This window comes from Onychostruthus taczanowskii, unplaced genomic scaffold (assembly GCF_017590055.1).
Source record: "Onychostruthus taczanowskii isolate IOZ18803 unplaced genomic scaffold, ASM1759005v1 scaffold40, whole genome shotgun sequence".
Taxonomy (NCBI): domain Eukaryota; kingdom Metazoa; phylum Chordata; class Aves; order Passeriformes; family Passeridae; genus Onychostruthus; species Onychostruthus taczanowskii.
Genome location: NW_024501460.1, coordinates 1,197,373 through 1,214,632, shown reverse-complemented (window position 1 = coordinate 1,214,632; position 17,260 = coordinate 1,197,373). Strand labels below are relative to the sequence as shown.

The window sequence follows — 17,260 nt, the reverse complement described above, 5'->3', positions numbered from 1 at the left end:
CATGATCAACTACATTTCAAACAATGCTTCTGAAGAAAGAAGTCTGTGAACAAATCAAAGCAATCCTTGCATTGATTTACATGAAATTTTTTCTTACATATAAACCAAGTGAGGCTTTTGTAGTGATTTACAACACTGCAGAGGTGTGCTGCTGCACAATTCTCAGAACAGGTCACATAATTTCATTAAAAAAAACCACAGACCCCCACCTATCTGCCAAGTCCACCAGCCTTCACTTGTTGCTTTGCCAACAGGTTCCCAGCAGCTCCAGGCACAGCCTGCACCAGGCCAGGCTCCTGCCTGCACTCAGACCTCACAGCTTGGGCTGGTGCCCTGCGCAGCTTTCCAACACTAAACAGGGTATGTTTACAGAAGTCACAGGATTTGGCCAAATTCCACCACTGCCATAGAACCAGTTTCAAACCCTACTTTGATGAGAGTTCTAACTACTGGAATTATTTTTATTAGCAAGGTCTTTTACAATCTATTTAATTACAAGAACCTGGAGTTAATGCTTGCCTATTTAAACAGCTTCATCATGTTGCATGCTTTAAATCAGATTCCTATATTAACATATATTTATATTAATTTACAATCAATTTCAGCCAGCTGCCATAAGATAATAGATTAGATGTTACTAACATAATTTGGCTGTAATCATGGGACACAAAGGTTTGCTCAAGCACCACTGTATGCTGGTACAATAGCTGGACAGAGTCTTTCTGAACACACTTGTACACCCACTCCTTCCTTTTCATTGCACAGCACAGCCCTGGAAGTGCTGAAGCACCATCTCTTCAACAACGTAAAAGGAGAATTTTTAAGTTAGCAAATTTGAATAGCTCCAATCAAAAAAGACACCAACACATCTGTAATTAAGAACTTGCTAGACAGGACACTGTTGACAATGAAACTCCAATCCTCTACTCTCAAGCTGCATTCTTTAATTTCTCTCATTCCCCTGTAATATACCTCCAGGGATATTGCCCCAGATTTGGGGCAATTTACTGTAGAAAATATTCTTCACAAGATCAATTTGGAAGGCTATGCTACAGTTTGAATATGTCAGCTGTTTTAAAGTTCACTTGTCTGTAACAAATGTCAGTTTTCTTCTCTCCTTCGCATGCACTTGAGAAAAATTCATTACCTCAAACATGACAAAATATTCAAGACTGTAAACACAAAAATACTGCATTGTTTTCAGTTCAGTAATGCCTCACATAAATTTCAGAACAAATTCAGTCTTAGCAATAACACAAAGATTTTTAAAGTCCTTTATTAATCTGAATATAAAAAAGACAGAAGCTTCCTACAATATAGGACAAAGCTCTTGCTTCATGAGGAAACAAAATTTTCTTTACAAAGTGAAAAAATAAATACCCTCTTAGAGTAAGGTTTATATGCTAATGTGTCATAAAAAAGTAGAATTTTAATTTTGACAAAATGTCTGTGCAAAGAAACAGATGCATAAACACACATTACTGCTACATTAAGGCAATATGAAAAGTATAGTCAGAGAATTTCAGTAAAGTGACAGTGTACTTTTCTAGCTTTGATTAAGCCAGTATTGCACCCAAACATGGTCTCCAGTTCTCTCTGTACCCTGGAGAAGACATTAGGAAACTAGAGCCTAAAATGCCCAAGTAAAGGGGTGGAAATCAAAAACATTTTATTGGGTAGGTAATTTCCTGCTAAAGATGCTAACTGAAGAAAGCATTTAAAATTATACATAACTCTTAAAGATTAATGGTGCATGTTTAAAATCAGTCTCAAAAATAAAGCCAACTTGAAGGGCATTTGCCCTTCCAAGACCACCAGCCAGAAGTGGACTGTGGGAAACCTGGGAGTACCCTGTCCACTGAGAACTGTGAATGAACTGCCACAGCAGTGCTTCCACAGGACACTGGCAACAACACGACTTTCCTGACCCACCCTCAACACCTGCAGATTAACAATCTTGTCCTCCCTTTCCAAAGCTATTCTCTCTGAATTGTTTTCTGTTTAACAAAATTCTGAGTTAAGCACAGCTGCTTAGTGAAGCCTTGTAACTTCAGTTTAAGAACTAATTTTTTAAAAAGAGATCTCTCCTTTTAAAAGCAGTTTACTAAAAGCAGAAGCTATGAGCCTTACTAAACTGGTATGTGTAAAAGCAAGTCTTACTATTAAAATAAACAGTGCAACTGTACTAAAAAGGATTTAGAGCATGTAAAAGAAAAGGCTGCGTTGCTTTTGCCAGGTACGTCTGCATGTGTACACCACACTTCTCCAGGGTTACCGAGCTTTGTGGCAACACTGCTGCGCTACAAACTTATGGATCATTCTTTAAAGAACATGAATCAATTACACTTCTACTCTCAGAAGATGTCCTAAACCATTATGGACATGCTGAACACAAAGAATATTTGTTAAAAAATGCAGTATTTTTTTTTTGCTTTTGATCGTAGATAGGTGCCAGAGTGATTGCCTTCTTCACAATCAATGGTTGCATTTCTTATTAGTGCAGTTTGAAGAGTACACGATGCATTTGAAGTGTGTATAGATCATATCACAGTCAGATTGAGAAGACTGGTGTGGGTTGGCAAGTACACATGCTGGACATGCTCTACACGAGATCTGCAAACAGGACACGACTGGAAAGGAAAAACATTGGGAAATTAGTTTACTCTGTATTTTCAGAGTCTCTGCACTTCCTGCAGACTTCACATACACAATAACAGCACTTTTTCCACCATTCCATATGTAAGACAGGGTATGGTGAGAAGCGTGCAGCTTGTTCTTAGCCTCATCACAAATTACGTTAGCACATCATTCAGACAGAATGCTTTCTGAAATTAAGTTTGCCACAAACAAAATTTTGTAGTTTTACTAGAACATCAACACAAACATATTAATCCATGACCATCAAATATTTAAAAAAAAAAAAAAAATCAAACCTTCCACACAAATTGGTAGCTCATAACTTAATGGCACTGCATTTACCTGTAACTGGGAAGCACAGGACTTGCAGCAAACTGTGTGGCCACAGGGACAGAAGGTTGAATTTATCTCTTCTTCGCAACACACCATACAAAGCATGGACTCCTTCAGCTTGCGCAGCTTCTCTTGCAGGGCTTTTGTCTGTTGGCAGCTGAGACCCTCACAGTTGTCACAGTTCATGCTGCTTTCTGAAGACTTCAGAGGGGAACTTGGTGGGGTTTGATCACTTCTTGAAACAAGATCCACAATGCCAGCATTATAAAGAGCTCGCCTCGCATGATCATAAACTTCTTTTGATGTTCTTTTAATATCAAAGACGTATTTTTTACCAAGATTAATGTTTTCATTCAGAAATAGAGATGCTAGGTGACCCTTTAAGTCTCGACTATACTGCATCATGACAGCACTGGTGACAGTGTCACACCTATAAAGCAATAGGACAAATGCAAATTTGGTTAGTTAATACCAACAGAACGATCCTACAGTAATTTGTTCCCGAAGTTGAAGTAACAGCACTGAAATTAAAGCAAATGAAACAGTCTGAGGTAATATTTAAGCTCTTGAATGATCTTTGCCCTTTGAAAAGTGTAAAATGGAAAGTGACAATTACTTTAAATCTTCAAAATGTCAAGTGTCTGGTAAAATGGAGTCAGCCTATAGAAGGGACTTAACTAACAAACAGCAAACAGTTGCTTAATCCACAGTTCAGCCTGGCAACACCTTTTTGCATGGCATTTCCAAACGCGGCCCTAAAGAATTCCAATTAAGAGTCTTTGATTCTCAATTTTTATCATAGAGTCAAGTAATGTTTTTAACCCAATTTCCGTCCAGTACTTTATATGCTAGTATTATGTCATTCTGAAGGGAACCAGTGTGAATGGAGTGTAGAGAATTAAGGCATTTGTATTTGCCACTGTGCATTTCAGCTATCCTAACCATGCTTGTCACATATTTCAGTGATCCAGTTGAATCTTCAGAAGCCTGTTAAGGCATATCACTTCTCTAGACAACACAGGAAGGAAAACACAAACAGAAGAAGGACTACAGCCTCACAGGGCCTAAGGTCCAAGATCTAAGCTTATGGCCAAATGCTATTGCCAAACTAAAATTCTGCTTCAATTAAAATCAAACTGTGAAGGACAGAAAACTACAAGCAGATACAAAGATCAAGAAGTAATTGAAACTGGTATGTGGTAGTTAATTTTAAGAAAACACTGCTAAGTATGTTTGACAGCTAATCTTACTGATCAGTGTTGGACACCACAGTAGAAATGAAAGGGGGTTGAAAAGTTGCCCACCAACAAATGAGTATAGCACCCCTACCTCAAGGAACAACAGGACAGAAACAGTGGATAGGTGCTGGCATGAAGCAAAATCCTGAGCATGTGAGCAAGGACAGAGGAACTGTAAGAAGGTTTCTATATAGGGGATGGGAAGGTGGCGTACAGATAACCTAACAACTGAAGGAGCCAAATAAAGGATCTGCACATTCTGAATGACCAGATCTTCCCCACTGCTCTCATTCTCTCTCTTACACAGGAACAAAAATGTATGTATTGCTTATTAAGTATCAAGGAACATAAAAAGTTTATACTCTGAAATACTGTTATTCACAGTGGGAAAATTTTGCTTACTTTTCTTGTTACCTTCACCTCACAAAATGGAAAGTAGTAAAAACTGGTTCAGCTTCTGGACTTAAGAGGAAAAGGGAGGCTGCAAAGACAATGGAATTTTGCAGAATATTTCCAAAGTGCAGTTAAGACTGCTGGCTGCTTAAGCACTTAGATCAAACACTGGAGAAGAGCAGCAGCACATGACTCTAGGGGCAATACTGACCTGTAAAATGCATGTGTCTCTGTAATTGCTCTGTAGAGTCCACTTGCTGCCCTTGTACTGATCATCTTAAACAAGAGAACCACACTATTACCAGACTCCTTAGTAACAGTCAGATATACATTCTTTCCAGACTGAGTTGCCATTTGAACAACAGGATAAGCAATCCTATAAATTAATGTAAAAAAAAATAAAGGTTATTTAGTTGTTAAGAATTAGGGCATTTTCCACAAAACTATTAACAGTGCATTTTTATCAGAAGTTACAATGATTTCTGATGGTAGTCAGCACTGCTGATTGAAGATGCTGCCTCAAAAATATATATAAAAATCAAGATTATTAAGGTCACTTGTTTATCTTGATTACAAGCAGGTACTGCCCTCAGACCCAACATCCCAATAGTCACTTTTAGTAATTCTCAGAGCCGTTTTGTGTATTTATGTGAAAACTAGAGGCATGTTCCATATTTTTGAAAAACTGATCATGCAAACAGTTCCAGGAAACACATACCTATTGATTGGACTGAAGTCATCTTTGCAGATGGATATGCCTTCAGGTCCAACACCAATAAGGAGTTTTTGCCCTTCACTATCTCGCACTGAGTGCCACTCTACCCCATAGTTCTCCAGGGTTGTAACAATCTGTAGAATCTGGTATTCAGCAGATGCTTGACTTAGACCTTCTAGCTCCTTGTGCTTTGTAATAATGCTGTTGATAAAAAGATTAAGGATAGGTGAAATAATTCCAGTATCTGCTGTTACTGTCAGCAGCTTGTTTTAACACGGGTTTTTAGATGACCTAGTTAAACAGATTAGTAAATGCTCCTGACCTGCTTTATCTGTCTGTAGATTTCCAGCAATTATGAACTGCAAATAGTTGAGAATTACCAAAACATCCTGAGAATGTCAAGGAGAAAATACTGTGCATTTGCTTAGAAATTAAAAAGCTACATGTAACCAAAGCTTTCCAAATAACACCACCAGCCCCAACATATTTCCCTGAGCTACCACCAAGTTTATAGCTAAAGAAAACATGACAGAAAAGTATGATACACAATGTTTCCGGATATTCAGGAGTTATGAAGATGTTTCAGAATTCTGTTTACTTTTCAGAGTAAGGGCACTAAGCCAGATAAATTCCTTCATTCACAAGTACAGGTCTAAGGCATACTTACAATTTAAATACCCTGCTCCAGGTACTTAAATATATCCGTATTTCCTCACCTACCAGAGTTTCCACAACAACAAAAACAAACAAAAACCCACCTCAATAATTGAGCTTAAAAATTTAACTGAAATCAGAACATCAAACATTCAGGTTGGAGATTTTGAACTCCAAAGCTATTACTGTTAAATTAATCATTTACACTATATCACCAGCAATTAAATACATAACAAAATCTTCTGCTGTTGATGTTCAAAAGGGAAACTAGATCATTGTGCTTTTTACCTCTCCAAAATGGTAGTGGTGAGTTCTTTTGCACACAACTCTTCATAATTGTACTTGGCAGTGTTCTGGTTATAATCTCCAAACTTCATCTGTGCCAACAATGCACTAAGTTCAATTGCTTGCTCTGAAGAACACTGAAGATTACCAGCAAGAAGATCTTCTTTTATGTGCAAGAAAAACATATGCCTGCAACACAATCAGAAACATTTGCTTACACAAATTGTTACATGATATCTGTAATCAAGACGTAACAAGTAACATCTCGGCTTTGTTTGGTAATCAAGACTTTGCAAGGAATGCTCCAGGCAGATGAAGTCTGGCACAAAGGAAAGAAAAGGGCCTCCATCTTATTCTTTACTTACTCTTAAACATGAAGCTACAACTGAAGACAGTATCTAAAATCACTACTAAAAGAAAAGAGCATTTCATCATCATCCTGAGTATCTCAAAAATAAGAACTGCTTTAATTCTGGAGGCCGCTTAGTAATTTCAACTTAGTGAGTAAAATATCAATGAAAGATTTCAATTAGTTTCCTATGTTTACACATTTGTTGTGATTTACAAGTTATTCTTCATTTCACAAATGTTTCGAGATGGGAAGAGCATCTGAAAACGAACACACTTCTGTTAGGCAAGAGGGGAAGCCATACTCTCTCTACACACTGGAAATGCCCCTGCCACCACAGCCATGGTGTCTTTGCCAGCAACGGGATTAACAGAGTTACTTGAAATACCTGAAAAAGCACTGGGGAATGAAATAGAAAAACAGCTACAGTGTAAGCATTTGTCAAACCAACCTTTGCACTTGAGACCAAGGCAGGTTTGACAGCTTGCTGAAAATTCAAAAAGCCGCTCTTAATTATCTAATACATTATTTGGCAGACAAATCAACATTTTCACCAACATTAACAGCAGCATGTCATTATCCCCTGTGGGTTGGCCTAACTTCTATAGCTCATCCTTGTTTTCCTTCAGGGAACACAATATAAATTTCTTACCATTTAAGGCTCAACATATTTATGGAAGCCAGATGGAGAATTATGTATCACAGAGTTATGTATCACTGAAAAAAAACTTTCAATAAATGAAGCCTAGCACCCAAAGGGATGTTTTGGCTTCCACAGGAACAGGACATTTACTCTTCTAAAATGAAGTCTAATCTAATTTTAAGAAGAGCTTTACTGAAGCTCTGTATTTAATCTCTCATCACTGAAGTTGAAAATGCTAATAAGTGATGAGCTTTCCTTCCAATATTCCTTGAATATTTTACATATATTCTGTTGTAGTATTCTATAATTCCTCTGTACAAGGCAAATAGGACTTTTTTTCAGCATTATGAGCAATTACAGGACTTGCAAAAGTTGCATTCTTTCTTAGCTCTATTGGTAAATGCTGCAACTAAGAAGACACCAGCCTAAAAGATGCCTCACATCCACAATGTTTTGAATCAGAACAAAACCGGTATTAAATTATCCTGTAAGCTTTCCTACAGTCCACTGACTGCAAGAATTCACAACTCCAACACTTCCCTTTGCAAACCATTTGTCATGCTAGAGCATCATGCTAGTTGTGATGCAAGTACTTAATCACATCACTGTCAAGTCTAAACATCAACCTATGCTCTTCAGCAGTTCTAGAGGTGGTTCTGGTGGAAGCCAATGTCCTCACATTGTGCAGAACACAACTTTAGATGGCAAGAGGACCAGACCTTCAGACAGAGTTGTGTCCACTGTCAGCAGGTTATTCCTGCTTTGGCCTTTTTTTTTTTTGAGAGCGAGCCAAACCTCTGCTCCCATGTGTTTCTCCTACCTTGCAGAGTCACAGCTCTTTGGACTTGGGCCCCAGAAGGCATATCTGTGGCCTTCTAAAATTATTTTGTTGTACAGAATCTTTTTGTGCTCAGCCCATAAATCTAAAGAATTCAGTATAAATTACAAAAACACTAGGGCCAAAATAAATTCAAATAGTAGGCCTTTCCCTAACTCAAATCAACATTTCATAAAATAAACAGCTTCTCATGCACTCTTGATCCTGTGACAATACCAGAATAGGATTTCCAGTCATTTTAAGTACTAATTACACAATTTCAAAGAAAGATTAGACTTTTTTTTCTCATTAGCTAAAACACATTTACAACTACCACACCTAAATTCTTGTATCTTCGGGGTTTTATTCATATGACACCACTGACAACACAAGCTAAAGTCAAGAGTTCTCCTCTTGCTGGAAAGACCTTATTGACACCTCAAGGGGAGCTGAAAACCAAAATATTGCTCCTGCAAATACAGATGAATTACAGATACAGCAGATGCATGGCTTGTCATATTCCATTACTACAAAGCCAGTAATGGCACAGGAAGACAAATGGGATTAAGGCACAATGTGAAGTAGCCATCATGTCAGCTAATGTGCAGTAACTTCCCATAATTGGTTCACATCACATAAGGGAAAACCTCTCACAAATACTCAGTTACTTTGCATTTTTTTGATACATAGAACAAACAGCACATATAAAGGACAGTTACTGCAAAGTAACTAGCTATGCAAATTCAGTCTAGCTGCACCTAAATAACCTAAACCGCACCCATCACAGGACAGTGAATGACTTCACACTGACCTGTTAGAGCAGCTGCCCTGAACCAAAGCTCAGGTAGCAAATTTTCTGCTGCCTTTTTTTTTTGGGGGGGTGTGTGTGTGTTGGTGGGGTTTTTTTGTTTGTTTTGACTCTTTAAGTGTGTTTGATGAAGAAAAGGCATCTAGAAACTGAAAGACAGTGAGGGTTACGAACACATCTGAAAAAGTGGTTTTGATTAGCCCATCCAGCTGCAGAGTGTACTCCTTCAAAGTTATATTCATATCCATTGTAAAATCATTTCTCTTCAAAGGTCCAAAACATGACACTAGCCACCATCTGATAACAAACGCAGACTTAATTTTTTTTTTTTTTTACACTAAACAAAGTATTTTGATCCTTAAAGAAAAAGGCCTAAGAATGTGATTTTATTGCTGAATACAGTCAAGCAAAACTAAACTATTAGGGTCTTTGATGCAGTTCCTTATCTAGTTCTGCAAATTATAAAGGACCCAATAGTCTGTCTTGTAGAAAACCTACTCATATCACAGATACTATTAGTTACAAGAAAGGATTTATGGAGGTTTTTGTAAATTAGATTGTGACCTAATCACTTCATACACAATCCACCATCCTGTTTCTCTTGAAACCTTTGGATATGATAAAAAAAAATTTAAGACTTTTCTCACCTCTAAAGATACTCAGGTTGTACAGTAAAAAGATACATTTTTTCCCAAAGAATTATTTCAGCACTAGTATTTAAGACTTAATGGAATTCTTACCTAGCAAGTTTTAGAACAACGAACTGTTAAAACTAAAAACTGGACTGTTTTTACCTTCCCCAAAGGTTGCACTTCCAACATTGCTGGTAGAAAATCTAAAGTTTGTCCACCATATAAGAAATTAAATGTTTTTGTTTCTGCATCATTCACACTTCAGTTGCACTTGATACATTAATATTACATGTCACAAATTTGAGAAGTCAAGTCAGACCAAAGGTATGTCTGACTGTCCCTATTCCCAGCCCCAGCCCCAAACATTCTCTTAGCACATTCTGCAGCTTTTTACTACCTTTGCCAAGGGTTCATTTAGTCTTTAAATCTCCATAACTCTGAACTTTGCCCATCAATTGTTGTGACTCCTAGTCATCTTAACACCTGCCAGACATGTTGGGACATTGATCAACTAGTGGCAACTTTAAGGACAAACAGAACTTCCCATGGCACTTGTAGCCCAAGTTCCCTACATGTGACAGCATCAGTATGAAAGACAGTCTCTGTAACCCAAAATAGCCTTTTCTGCCCCTCTGAACCCCATGCTTCCTAGACATACCTGTGTATTCAATTGTGGAACATTTCCTCTGAGTCTGGTAGTCCAAAACACTACATAAGCGTGCTGACTAGAGGGCAACACATTAAGTTTGCCAAAGCTACATACACTGCCCAGACAGCTTACTTCCTTTCCAAAAGGACAAAGGGCAGTTTTACAATTAGAACAGGATCACAGATTTTCTTCAAGCATTAGCTACACTGGGGATTTTATATTCATTTTGCATCCTTATTTTTGGATCCATGTTCTGCATATAATTTAAGATTTATGTACATACAAAACACTCAGTAAAATCAAATGTGGTGTGATTAATGTATTGCAGTTGGATGTAAATAATTTGATACAAAAACTGTAGAAAGGGGAGGTTGCAAGGAGATTTCAGCAGAGGGTTCATTTCACAAAAAAGTATAGCTATCAAACCAAAGCCACAGACCCAGATATCAATCACATTAATTGCTTTTAGCCTCCCTCTGAAGCAATTTATGCAGGCTGACAATACTGAACACTGCTACCATCAGAACTTCACTGCAATGGAATTCCAAGAGGGGCAAATCACCAAGTTAGTGTTCATCCAAATGATCTGGTAGTAAGAACTCCACAAAAAAAAAAAAATGCTATAAAAAGTACATGTAACACAAGATCATATTTGCTTTTGTAACTCATTGAAGACAATTATGTGCATTAGGACTCGAGGCTCTGCACTACGACTAGTGGTTTCTACTATTTTTTTTTTAATCAAGGCAAGGGAAATAGAGCAAATAGGTAGCTAAAAATTTTAAGCTCTAAACTTAACTGTCAGTGGAAGAAGTGACAAACCCCAATGCTTTACCAAAGAGGTGTCTGCATATGACTAACGACCCCTAGAAGCACAGCCAAAAGACCTCATTCTCTTGCCAGACTACTGGCAAGAATCTTGGCATACCTCCCAAGGAACTACCTGTTCTCTTTGGGGTATGATTCCTTCCCACAGGTTAATGCTCTTTCCTACTGTGCAGTACGTTTACTGCTCTGTAGTCTAAAATCAAAACTAAGAGGCATGATTGTTCCCCCTAAAAACATATTGATAAAGATTTAGAAATCGACAGAATATAATTTTGTTTTTAAAAGTAGACAAGGCCACCCCACATTAAAAAAAGCAATGATTTTTGCTTTTTTTATGCTACTCAGTATCTTTGTTCTTCCTTGCTCCTAACAGAGTAGATAAAAGGTTACCAACTGCAACTTAACTCTGACTTAGACAAACAGATCCATTAAACTCACCCAGTGTCAATCACACACAATCACACACATTTTCATTGCCTTGTAACAAAGGCCGTGCCACTGCCGCGCTGGCTACCCAACGTTACAGGACAAAAAGCGAGAAAACCATCCTGTTGTATGTATCTGACTCCTCAACAGATTTAAGGCCATTCTTAATTTCAACTAGTTCATCAACACAACTGGACAACACAGCAATAAAATGTACTTTGTAAAGATAATTCAAATACTGGCAAACTTCACACAAATTGTTAACAATCTCAAAAACAATAATTGCCACTTTCAAGGCTGGCAAAACACAGCTCTTTTGAATGCTTCATGATATGGTGTGGCTCACTAGAATTTGACATATTTCGTGGCTTACATGTGAATACTTGACTTTCAGTCGTGCTACACAAGGCAAATAATGCTGAATTTAAAACCTAAACCCATCACTCTCCCAGACTGCTGCCGGGCACCACTGGCCTCGGGCGGCTCGGCAAACACTGTTCCCGGTAAAAGGCGGGTTCAAGTTTCAAGACTCCTCTGCTCCACGTTCCACGCCAGCCTGTGGCCGATGCCCGGAGCTCTCTGCCCTGGGCAGGGGTTGCGGTATCTCAAACCGGAGCTGGCTCCCGGTCACTGCCCCCGGACACCGCACCCGGCACGGCGGGACCGCCCGGCCCGCACCGCTGCCGGGCACCTCCTCCCGGCCCCACCCCCGGCAAAAAGTCTCCTGAAAATTCCGATTAGCGAAGGATAATCGTTTCTCTAAGCCGCAGCTCCTTACTGCAATTCAACACTTCACTTTTGATAGATGAACCACCCACAAGTCATTCAGTAAAGAAGTGAAAAGCAGATTTGCTTTTTTTGTTGCGTGATCTATCAAAGAAATACAGTGAAAATGAACAAGACACAAGCCAGAGTTATGATCGCGATCTTGGACCATCATGTGTGTCTTTAAGCAAAGAGATAACGATCCTTTTCAATCCAGTGTGATTTTCCATGCTAAAGAAAACTTCCAGCTAGCTCTTCAAACTTCTCTAAAGCAGCACACTGCTCACTTCTCTGACTTGTTAGTAAATCTCTGACAGCAGCAGATTAAATTTGAATTACATTCTTGCACTGAAGCACTTTTTTTTTCCATTGAAAACAATTCTAAACTATGAAATCGTGGTGCAGTTCAGTACCAGGTAGTCAAATAAAAAACCTAAAAGTTGAGATCTAAAGAATAACAGAAATAAACTGCTTTTAACCTTGTAAAAAAAGTGCAATAAAAAGGGTTTCTCCACACAATTCTCAGATTCCCAAAACACTTAGTGAACGTGGTTTGTTGCCACAGTGGTCAGAGGCAAAATTATAACCTTCTCTTTGTGCTCTGTAGCATTGTATAAGAATATTAAAATGGGCTGCAATTTTCCTCTGGGCTGATAAAGATAACAGAAGCAGAGGCTGACGCTCTGTTGCCAGATCGGCTTTCACAGCATGTAGAAACCTGAACATTAAATTGCTACAAACAAACATACACCTAAGTTCTGAACTCAAGTGCAAGGCAAGGGTCCCAATGAAGTACTGCAACTGGGGTTGGCAAAGGTTCCTAAGCATGCAGAAAAAAACCTGGTAACTCAGCCACAGCGTTTGCCATTATGATAATGATAAAGCACATCAACAAAATTTAGAATTACTTACAGCTTCTCAGGTTTCAAAAGCGGTCTCAACATGCATCTAATTTCTATGTAAAAACAGGATCAGAAGCTGCAAGCAAAAGACTGGAAAACTTCCCCAGCATTCTTCACACACAGGACCACAAGGCAACAGCTCTGCCAGAAACACCCCATACATCAAATATGGACACAACAGCTAAAGGAAACTAAGGATAACCATCACTTTCTTCACCGACTTTGCAGATAAAGATGAAACAATGTGTCAGCTTTAACTGTACAGCTAATCCTTGCAATTCTAGGATATACCTATTGATTCTTAAGTTTGGCAACAGGTTTACAAGTTTTTAATCTTCTCCTTGATGTTTACACATAAACTAAGCATGAATTCACAGTTACATGCATATGTAAATCCTCAAGCAGACCTGAGTAGAAAAAAAACCCACTCTACTAAAACTCAGTGTCAACAATCCAGGAGAATAGACATTTACCACAGGCACTGGAATTCTAGGTCTGCTACCTGTGGACGAACTAAAAGGCAGTTATTAAAACCTGACATACAACTTGTATTTGGTTTTAATATATCTCTTCTGATGCCTAAGCCCGGGTTAATTTTTAAATTGTTTGTTAAAAATATTAGTTTCAGAACAGTCTTAATACCTAAAAGAAAGTTTGCCCCACCTATATCCTTTTAAATAATCTTTACAGTGGAGAAATACTTGCTGCTTTGATGTTAGATATATAAACTCTGTAACATTTTAGCGACACAAGCCAGTATTTGAGGCCCCTTGGGGCATGTTTCACCAGTTCAACCTCTCTATTAACTTCCACCTCCTGCCAGGTCTTGCATTGATAGTGTGGAATGCAGGGACACAGACATCTGTAAAAGCCTTGTGAAGTTGAACAAGCATTCATCAATGATAGCATAAAAACACCACTTTGAGGTTTCCTGAGATTTTCACCCTGATTTGCTTTGTGATCAGAGACACATCCGACATGCTCAGGGTAATCTCTTCTGCCTCATCAGGTATGAAATTGTGCGGCTCCTTTTATTCGACTCAAATCCCATTTGTTATTGGGTTTTACAAGTTTCTTTAAGGAAAAATACTCCACCATATGCCACAGATAGTAGAAATTATTTCCTAAATAAAAGTATATCAGAACTGGAAATCAGTTTAAATGCATTTGCCTAACTGAAATTATTATTATATAGACCAGGACAACCATGGTCTATCACCACATCGTTCTGAAAACTTCAACCACTTTGATGAGCTGGAACCGTTGCCCCCCAAAAGCCTCTCCCCTACACATTAGATAAAAAAATTAACTTTAAACCTTTTTCCTATGAAATAAACACCAAATCAGACTGTCAGCCTCTGACCAAGTTCTTAAAACATTCTGTGCAAAAGCACCGTGCTGTACTCATGGTCTGAATTCTGAAAGCACTAAGTTAATGGTTCTGAGAGTGACAAGTTCAGGTGAGTAGTGAAAATGGGTTTTGGCATTATCATACAGACACTAGATTTACATTTGCCTCATTCATATTAACTGTACTATCCAAAACTAACAGGAAAAAGTAGTTGGAAGGTCAGCATTAAGTACACATGCGTACAGCATTCTTAAAAGATAATTCCGTTGCAATTCATGTGGTACTCAAACTCGAGGAGTAACAGCAAGTGTTCCCTGCCAATCTTAGAAGACTATTTCTTCTGATTTAATAACAGTACGACAATTTAGTTAAGAGGACTTGCCACAGAAGCAGCCAGACAGCTGTTTCTTTTGTAGCCTCTAAGGGCCTGTAGCTATATGAAAGTTACTGTAACATAATACCAGACAAAAAGGAATTCAGCAAGTTTTTTTGCACTGTGGGAGGAATTGTTTCCTGCCTTTCTGTACTAGTGGTTCAGAATGACCTAGAGTAACACCACAGAACAGAGGTTACTATCGGACACAAAAATACCATATAAAAAGTTTGCTACTGGTAACTTAAGTTTCTTACCGCTCCAGCACTAAGTGCTCAAAAAAAATATCCACACTCATTACTTACTGGCAGCTACAAGAAGCTTAATGTTGCCAACTTAATTAAATAAAAAATTAAAAAAAAAAAAAAACCAAACAAAAAACAAACTTCAAAAACACTGAGATTTTAAAACTACGTAGAAAAGTAAAGCAAAATTACCACATGATAAAAAAATGAAAACCGCATGCAAACACTTTTGTAAGTTACAGAAATTGAAAACAAAATATTAAATTAAATGTGCTTACAACCATATTTACTTACCTTGTCTGTTCCTGTAAGATAAGATGAGGCTCAACAAAAAACTTGACTCTCAGTTTCAATCGGTAAGGGGCTAAACCATCCATCTGCTGCGAAATCCTGTTCCTCAAATTCAGCCATAGATTCTCCCCTTTGCTGCCAGTGAACTGCAGTCCAAAATAATCAACTTCTATAATCCCCAGCCTTCTGCAAACCTGGAAGAATAAGATTCTTTACAACCAGGCTACATGACAATGAAAAGTAACATCTGAAATGTTCTTTCAGACTGCTCACTTAAAACGCACATACAAAATGCTGCTGTTAGCACCTTCATTCAAAGGCTTAATCACTTGGATTTTAGGTTGCATACTAAACAGCCCAGAAAAAAGCACTAAGAATGAACTAGGAATTTCTCCACTAGCCAAAATACACATGGGCTTCCAGGGTCAAATTTCACCCCCAGGACAGACACTTCAGAGGGTCAGCGGATTTCCACAAGAGGAGAGTTTCTGCTACTCAACATCACAGCCATCCTAGCACTTGCTGGGCAAGGAGGAGTAAAGGAGTACAGTCACCCACGAGTTGTATTGAGGTGCCACCCGCAGAGCGGGCCGTTCGTGTCTGCCCCAGCATGGCCACGGCGGCCACAGCGAGGCGGTGCTGACGGAAAGGCGAGAATGCACCTGGACGGCAGCTCCAGCCCGCTCGGCCCCGGATGGAGAGGGTTGGAAGCAGCGGGCGCTACATCCCCCGCCTCTGCCCCACTCCTGTCCCCTCCCGGGGACACTTCCAGCGGGATTCACTGGCGAGGCCCGGGCCTGCGCTTCCCACGGGAGAGGGGCCGGAGAGCCCCGTGCTGTGGGATGCAGCACCTTCTGCATTCAACACGGAGAAGGGGTTGGGGGGAAAAAAAGAAAAAACCGGAAAATAAAAATAAGAAACCAAAACCGTAAGGGAAGCGGGGAGACTGCGGCGCTCCCCGCCCCCACCGCCGCGGCCGCCCCCGCACGGCCCAGCCCCGCGCCACCGCCGCCCCTCGCCTGAGCCCCGCACGCGTCGCCCGCCGCCGCCGCCGCCCACGCCCACGCCCGGACCCCGGCAGCGCCCGTCCCGCGCCCCTACCCGCCTGCGCGCCGCCAGCGCCGCTCCCTCCTAATGTACCCTCCGCTGCCCCGCCCCGCCCGGGTCCGCACCTGCGGACCAATCAGAAGCCGCCTCTCATGGCTGCGGGCCGCCGCCGCCGCCAATCAGCGCCGCCATGGCCGCGCGGGTGTGTGTTGTGCTCGCTCTCTGGCGCCCCCCGCCGTGCCCGCGGGGTCGCGGCGCGCGCTGAGGCCTCTGGCGGGGCTCGCTCAGCCTCGCTCAGCTTCCCACTGCTTCCATCAGGTTCCTTCAGCCTCCTCGGCCTCGCTCAGCCTCGCTCAGCCTCCTTCAGCTTCCCACTGCTTCCATCAGGTTCCTTCAGCCTCCTCGGCCTCGCTCAGCCTCGCTCAGCCTCCTTCAGCTTCCCACTGCTTCCATCAGGTTCCTTCAGCCTCCTCGGCCTCGCTCAGCCTCGCTCAGCCTCCCTCAGCCTCGCTCAGCTTGCCACTGCTTCCATCAGGTTCCTTCAGCCTCCTCGGCCTCGCTCAGCCTCGCTCAGCCTTCCTCAGCCTCCCTCAGCTTCCCACTGCTTCCCTCAGGTTCCTTCGGCCTCCCTCGGCCTCGCTCAGGCTCGCTCAGCCTCCCTCAGCCTCGTTCAGCCTCCCTCAGCTTCCCACTGCTTCCCTCAGGTTCCTTCGGCCTCCCTCGGCCTCGCTCAGGCTCGCTCAGCCTCCCTCAGCCTCGCTCAGCCTCCCTCAGCTTCCCACTGCTCCCCTCAGGTTCCTTCAGCCTCCCACTGCCTCCCGCGGCCTCGCTCAGCCTCCTCAGCTTCCCTCAGCCTCCTCAGCCTCGCTCAGCCTCCCT

General features: G+C 40.8%; 1 protein-coding gene across 1 annotated transcript; it reads right to left on the bottom strand.

The window, feature by feature from the left end:
• Positions 1 to 1,260: 1,260 nt before the first annotated feature.
• Positions 1,261 to 15,550, bottom strand: LOC121340438 (myosin regulatory light chain interacting protein). Its single transcript, XM_041413192.1, has 6 exons — positions 15,338 to 15,550; positions 6,259 to 6,444; positions 5,320 to 5,517; positions 4,813 to 4,977; positions 2,980 to 3,400; positions 1,261 to 2,630 (listed from the first exon to the last, which is right to left on the bottom strand). Exons 1-6 carry the CDS (start codon positions 15,418 to 15,420, stop codon positions 2,541 to 2,543), a joined length of 1,143 nt encoding a protein of 380 aa, XP_041269126.1. The 5' UTR covers positions 15,421 to 15,550; the 3' UTR covers positions 1,261 to 2,540.
• Positions 15,551 to 17,260: the final 1,710 nt, after the last annotated feature.

Bases quoted from the DNA above. Each gene is read 5' to 3' on its own strand.
- LOC121340438 (XM_041413192.1), bottom strand. From the start codon at position 15,420: ATGGATGGTTTAGCCCCTTACCGATTGAAACTGAGAGTCAAGTTTTTT. The intron at 4,978-5,319 runs GTATGTGTTTCC...ATTAATTTATAG, and splicing joins GACTTCAGTCCAATCAATAG to GATTGCTTATCCTGTTGTTC. The intron at 3,401-4,812 runs GTCAGTATTGCC...ATTGCTTTATAG, and splicing joins GAGACACATGCATTTTACAG to GTGTGACACTGTCACCAGTG.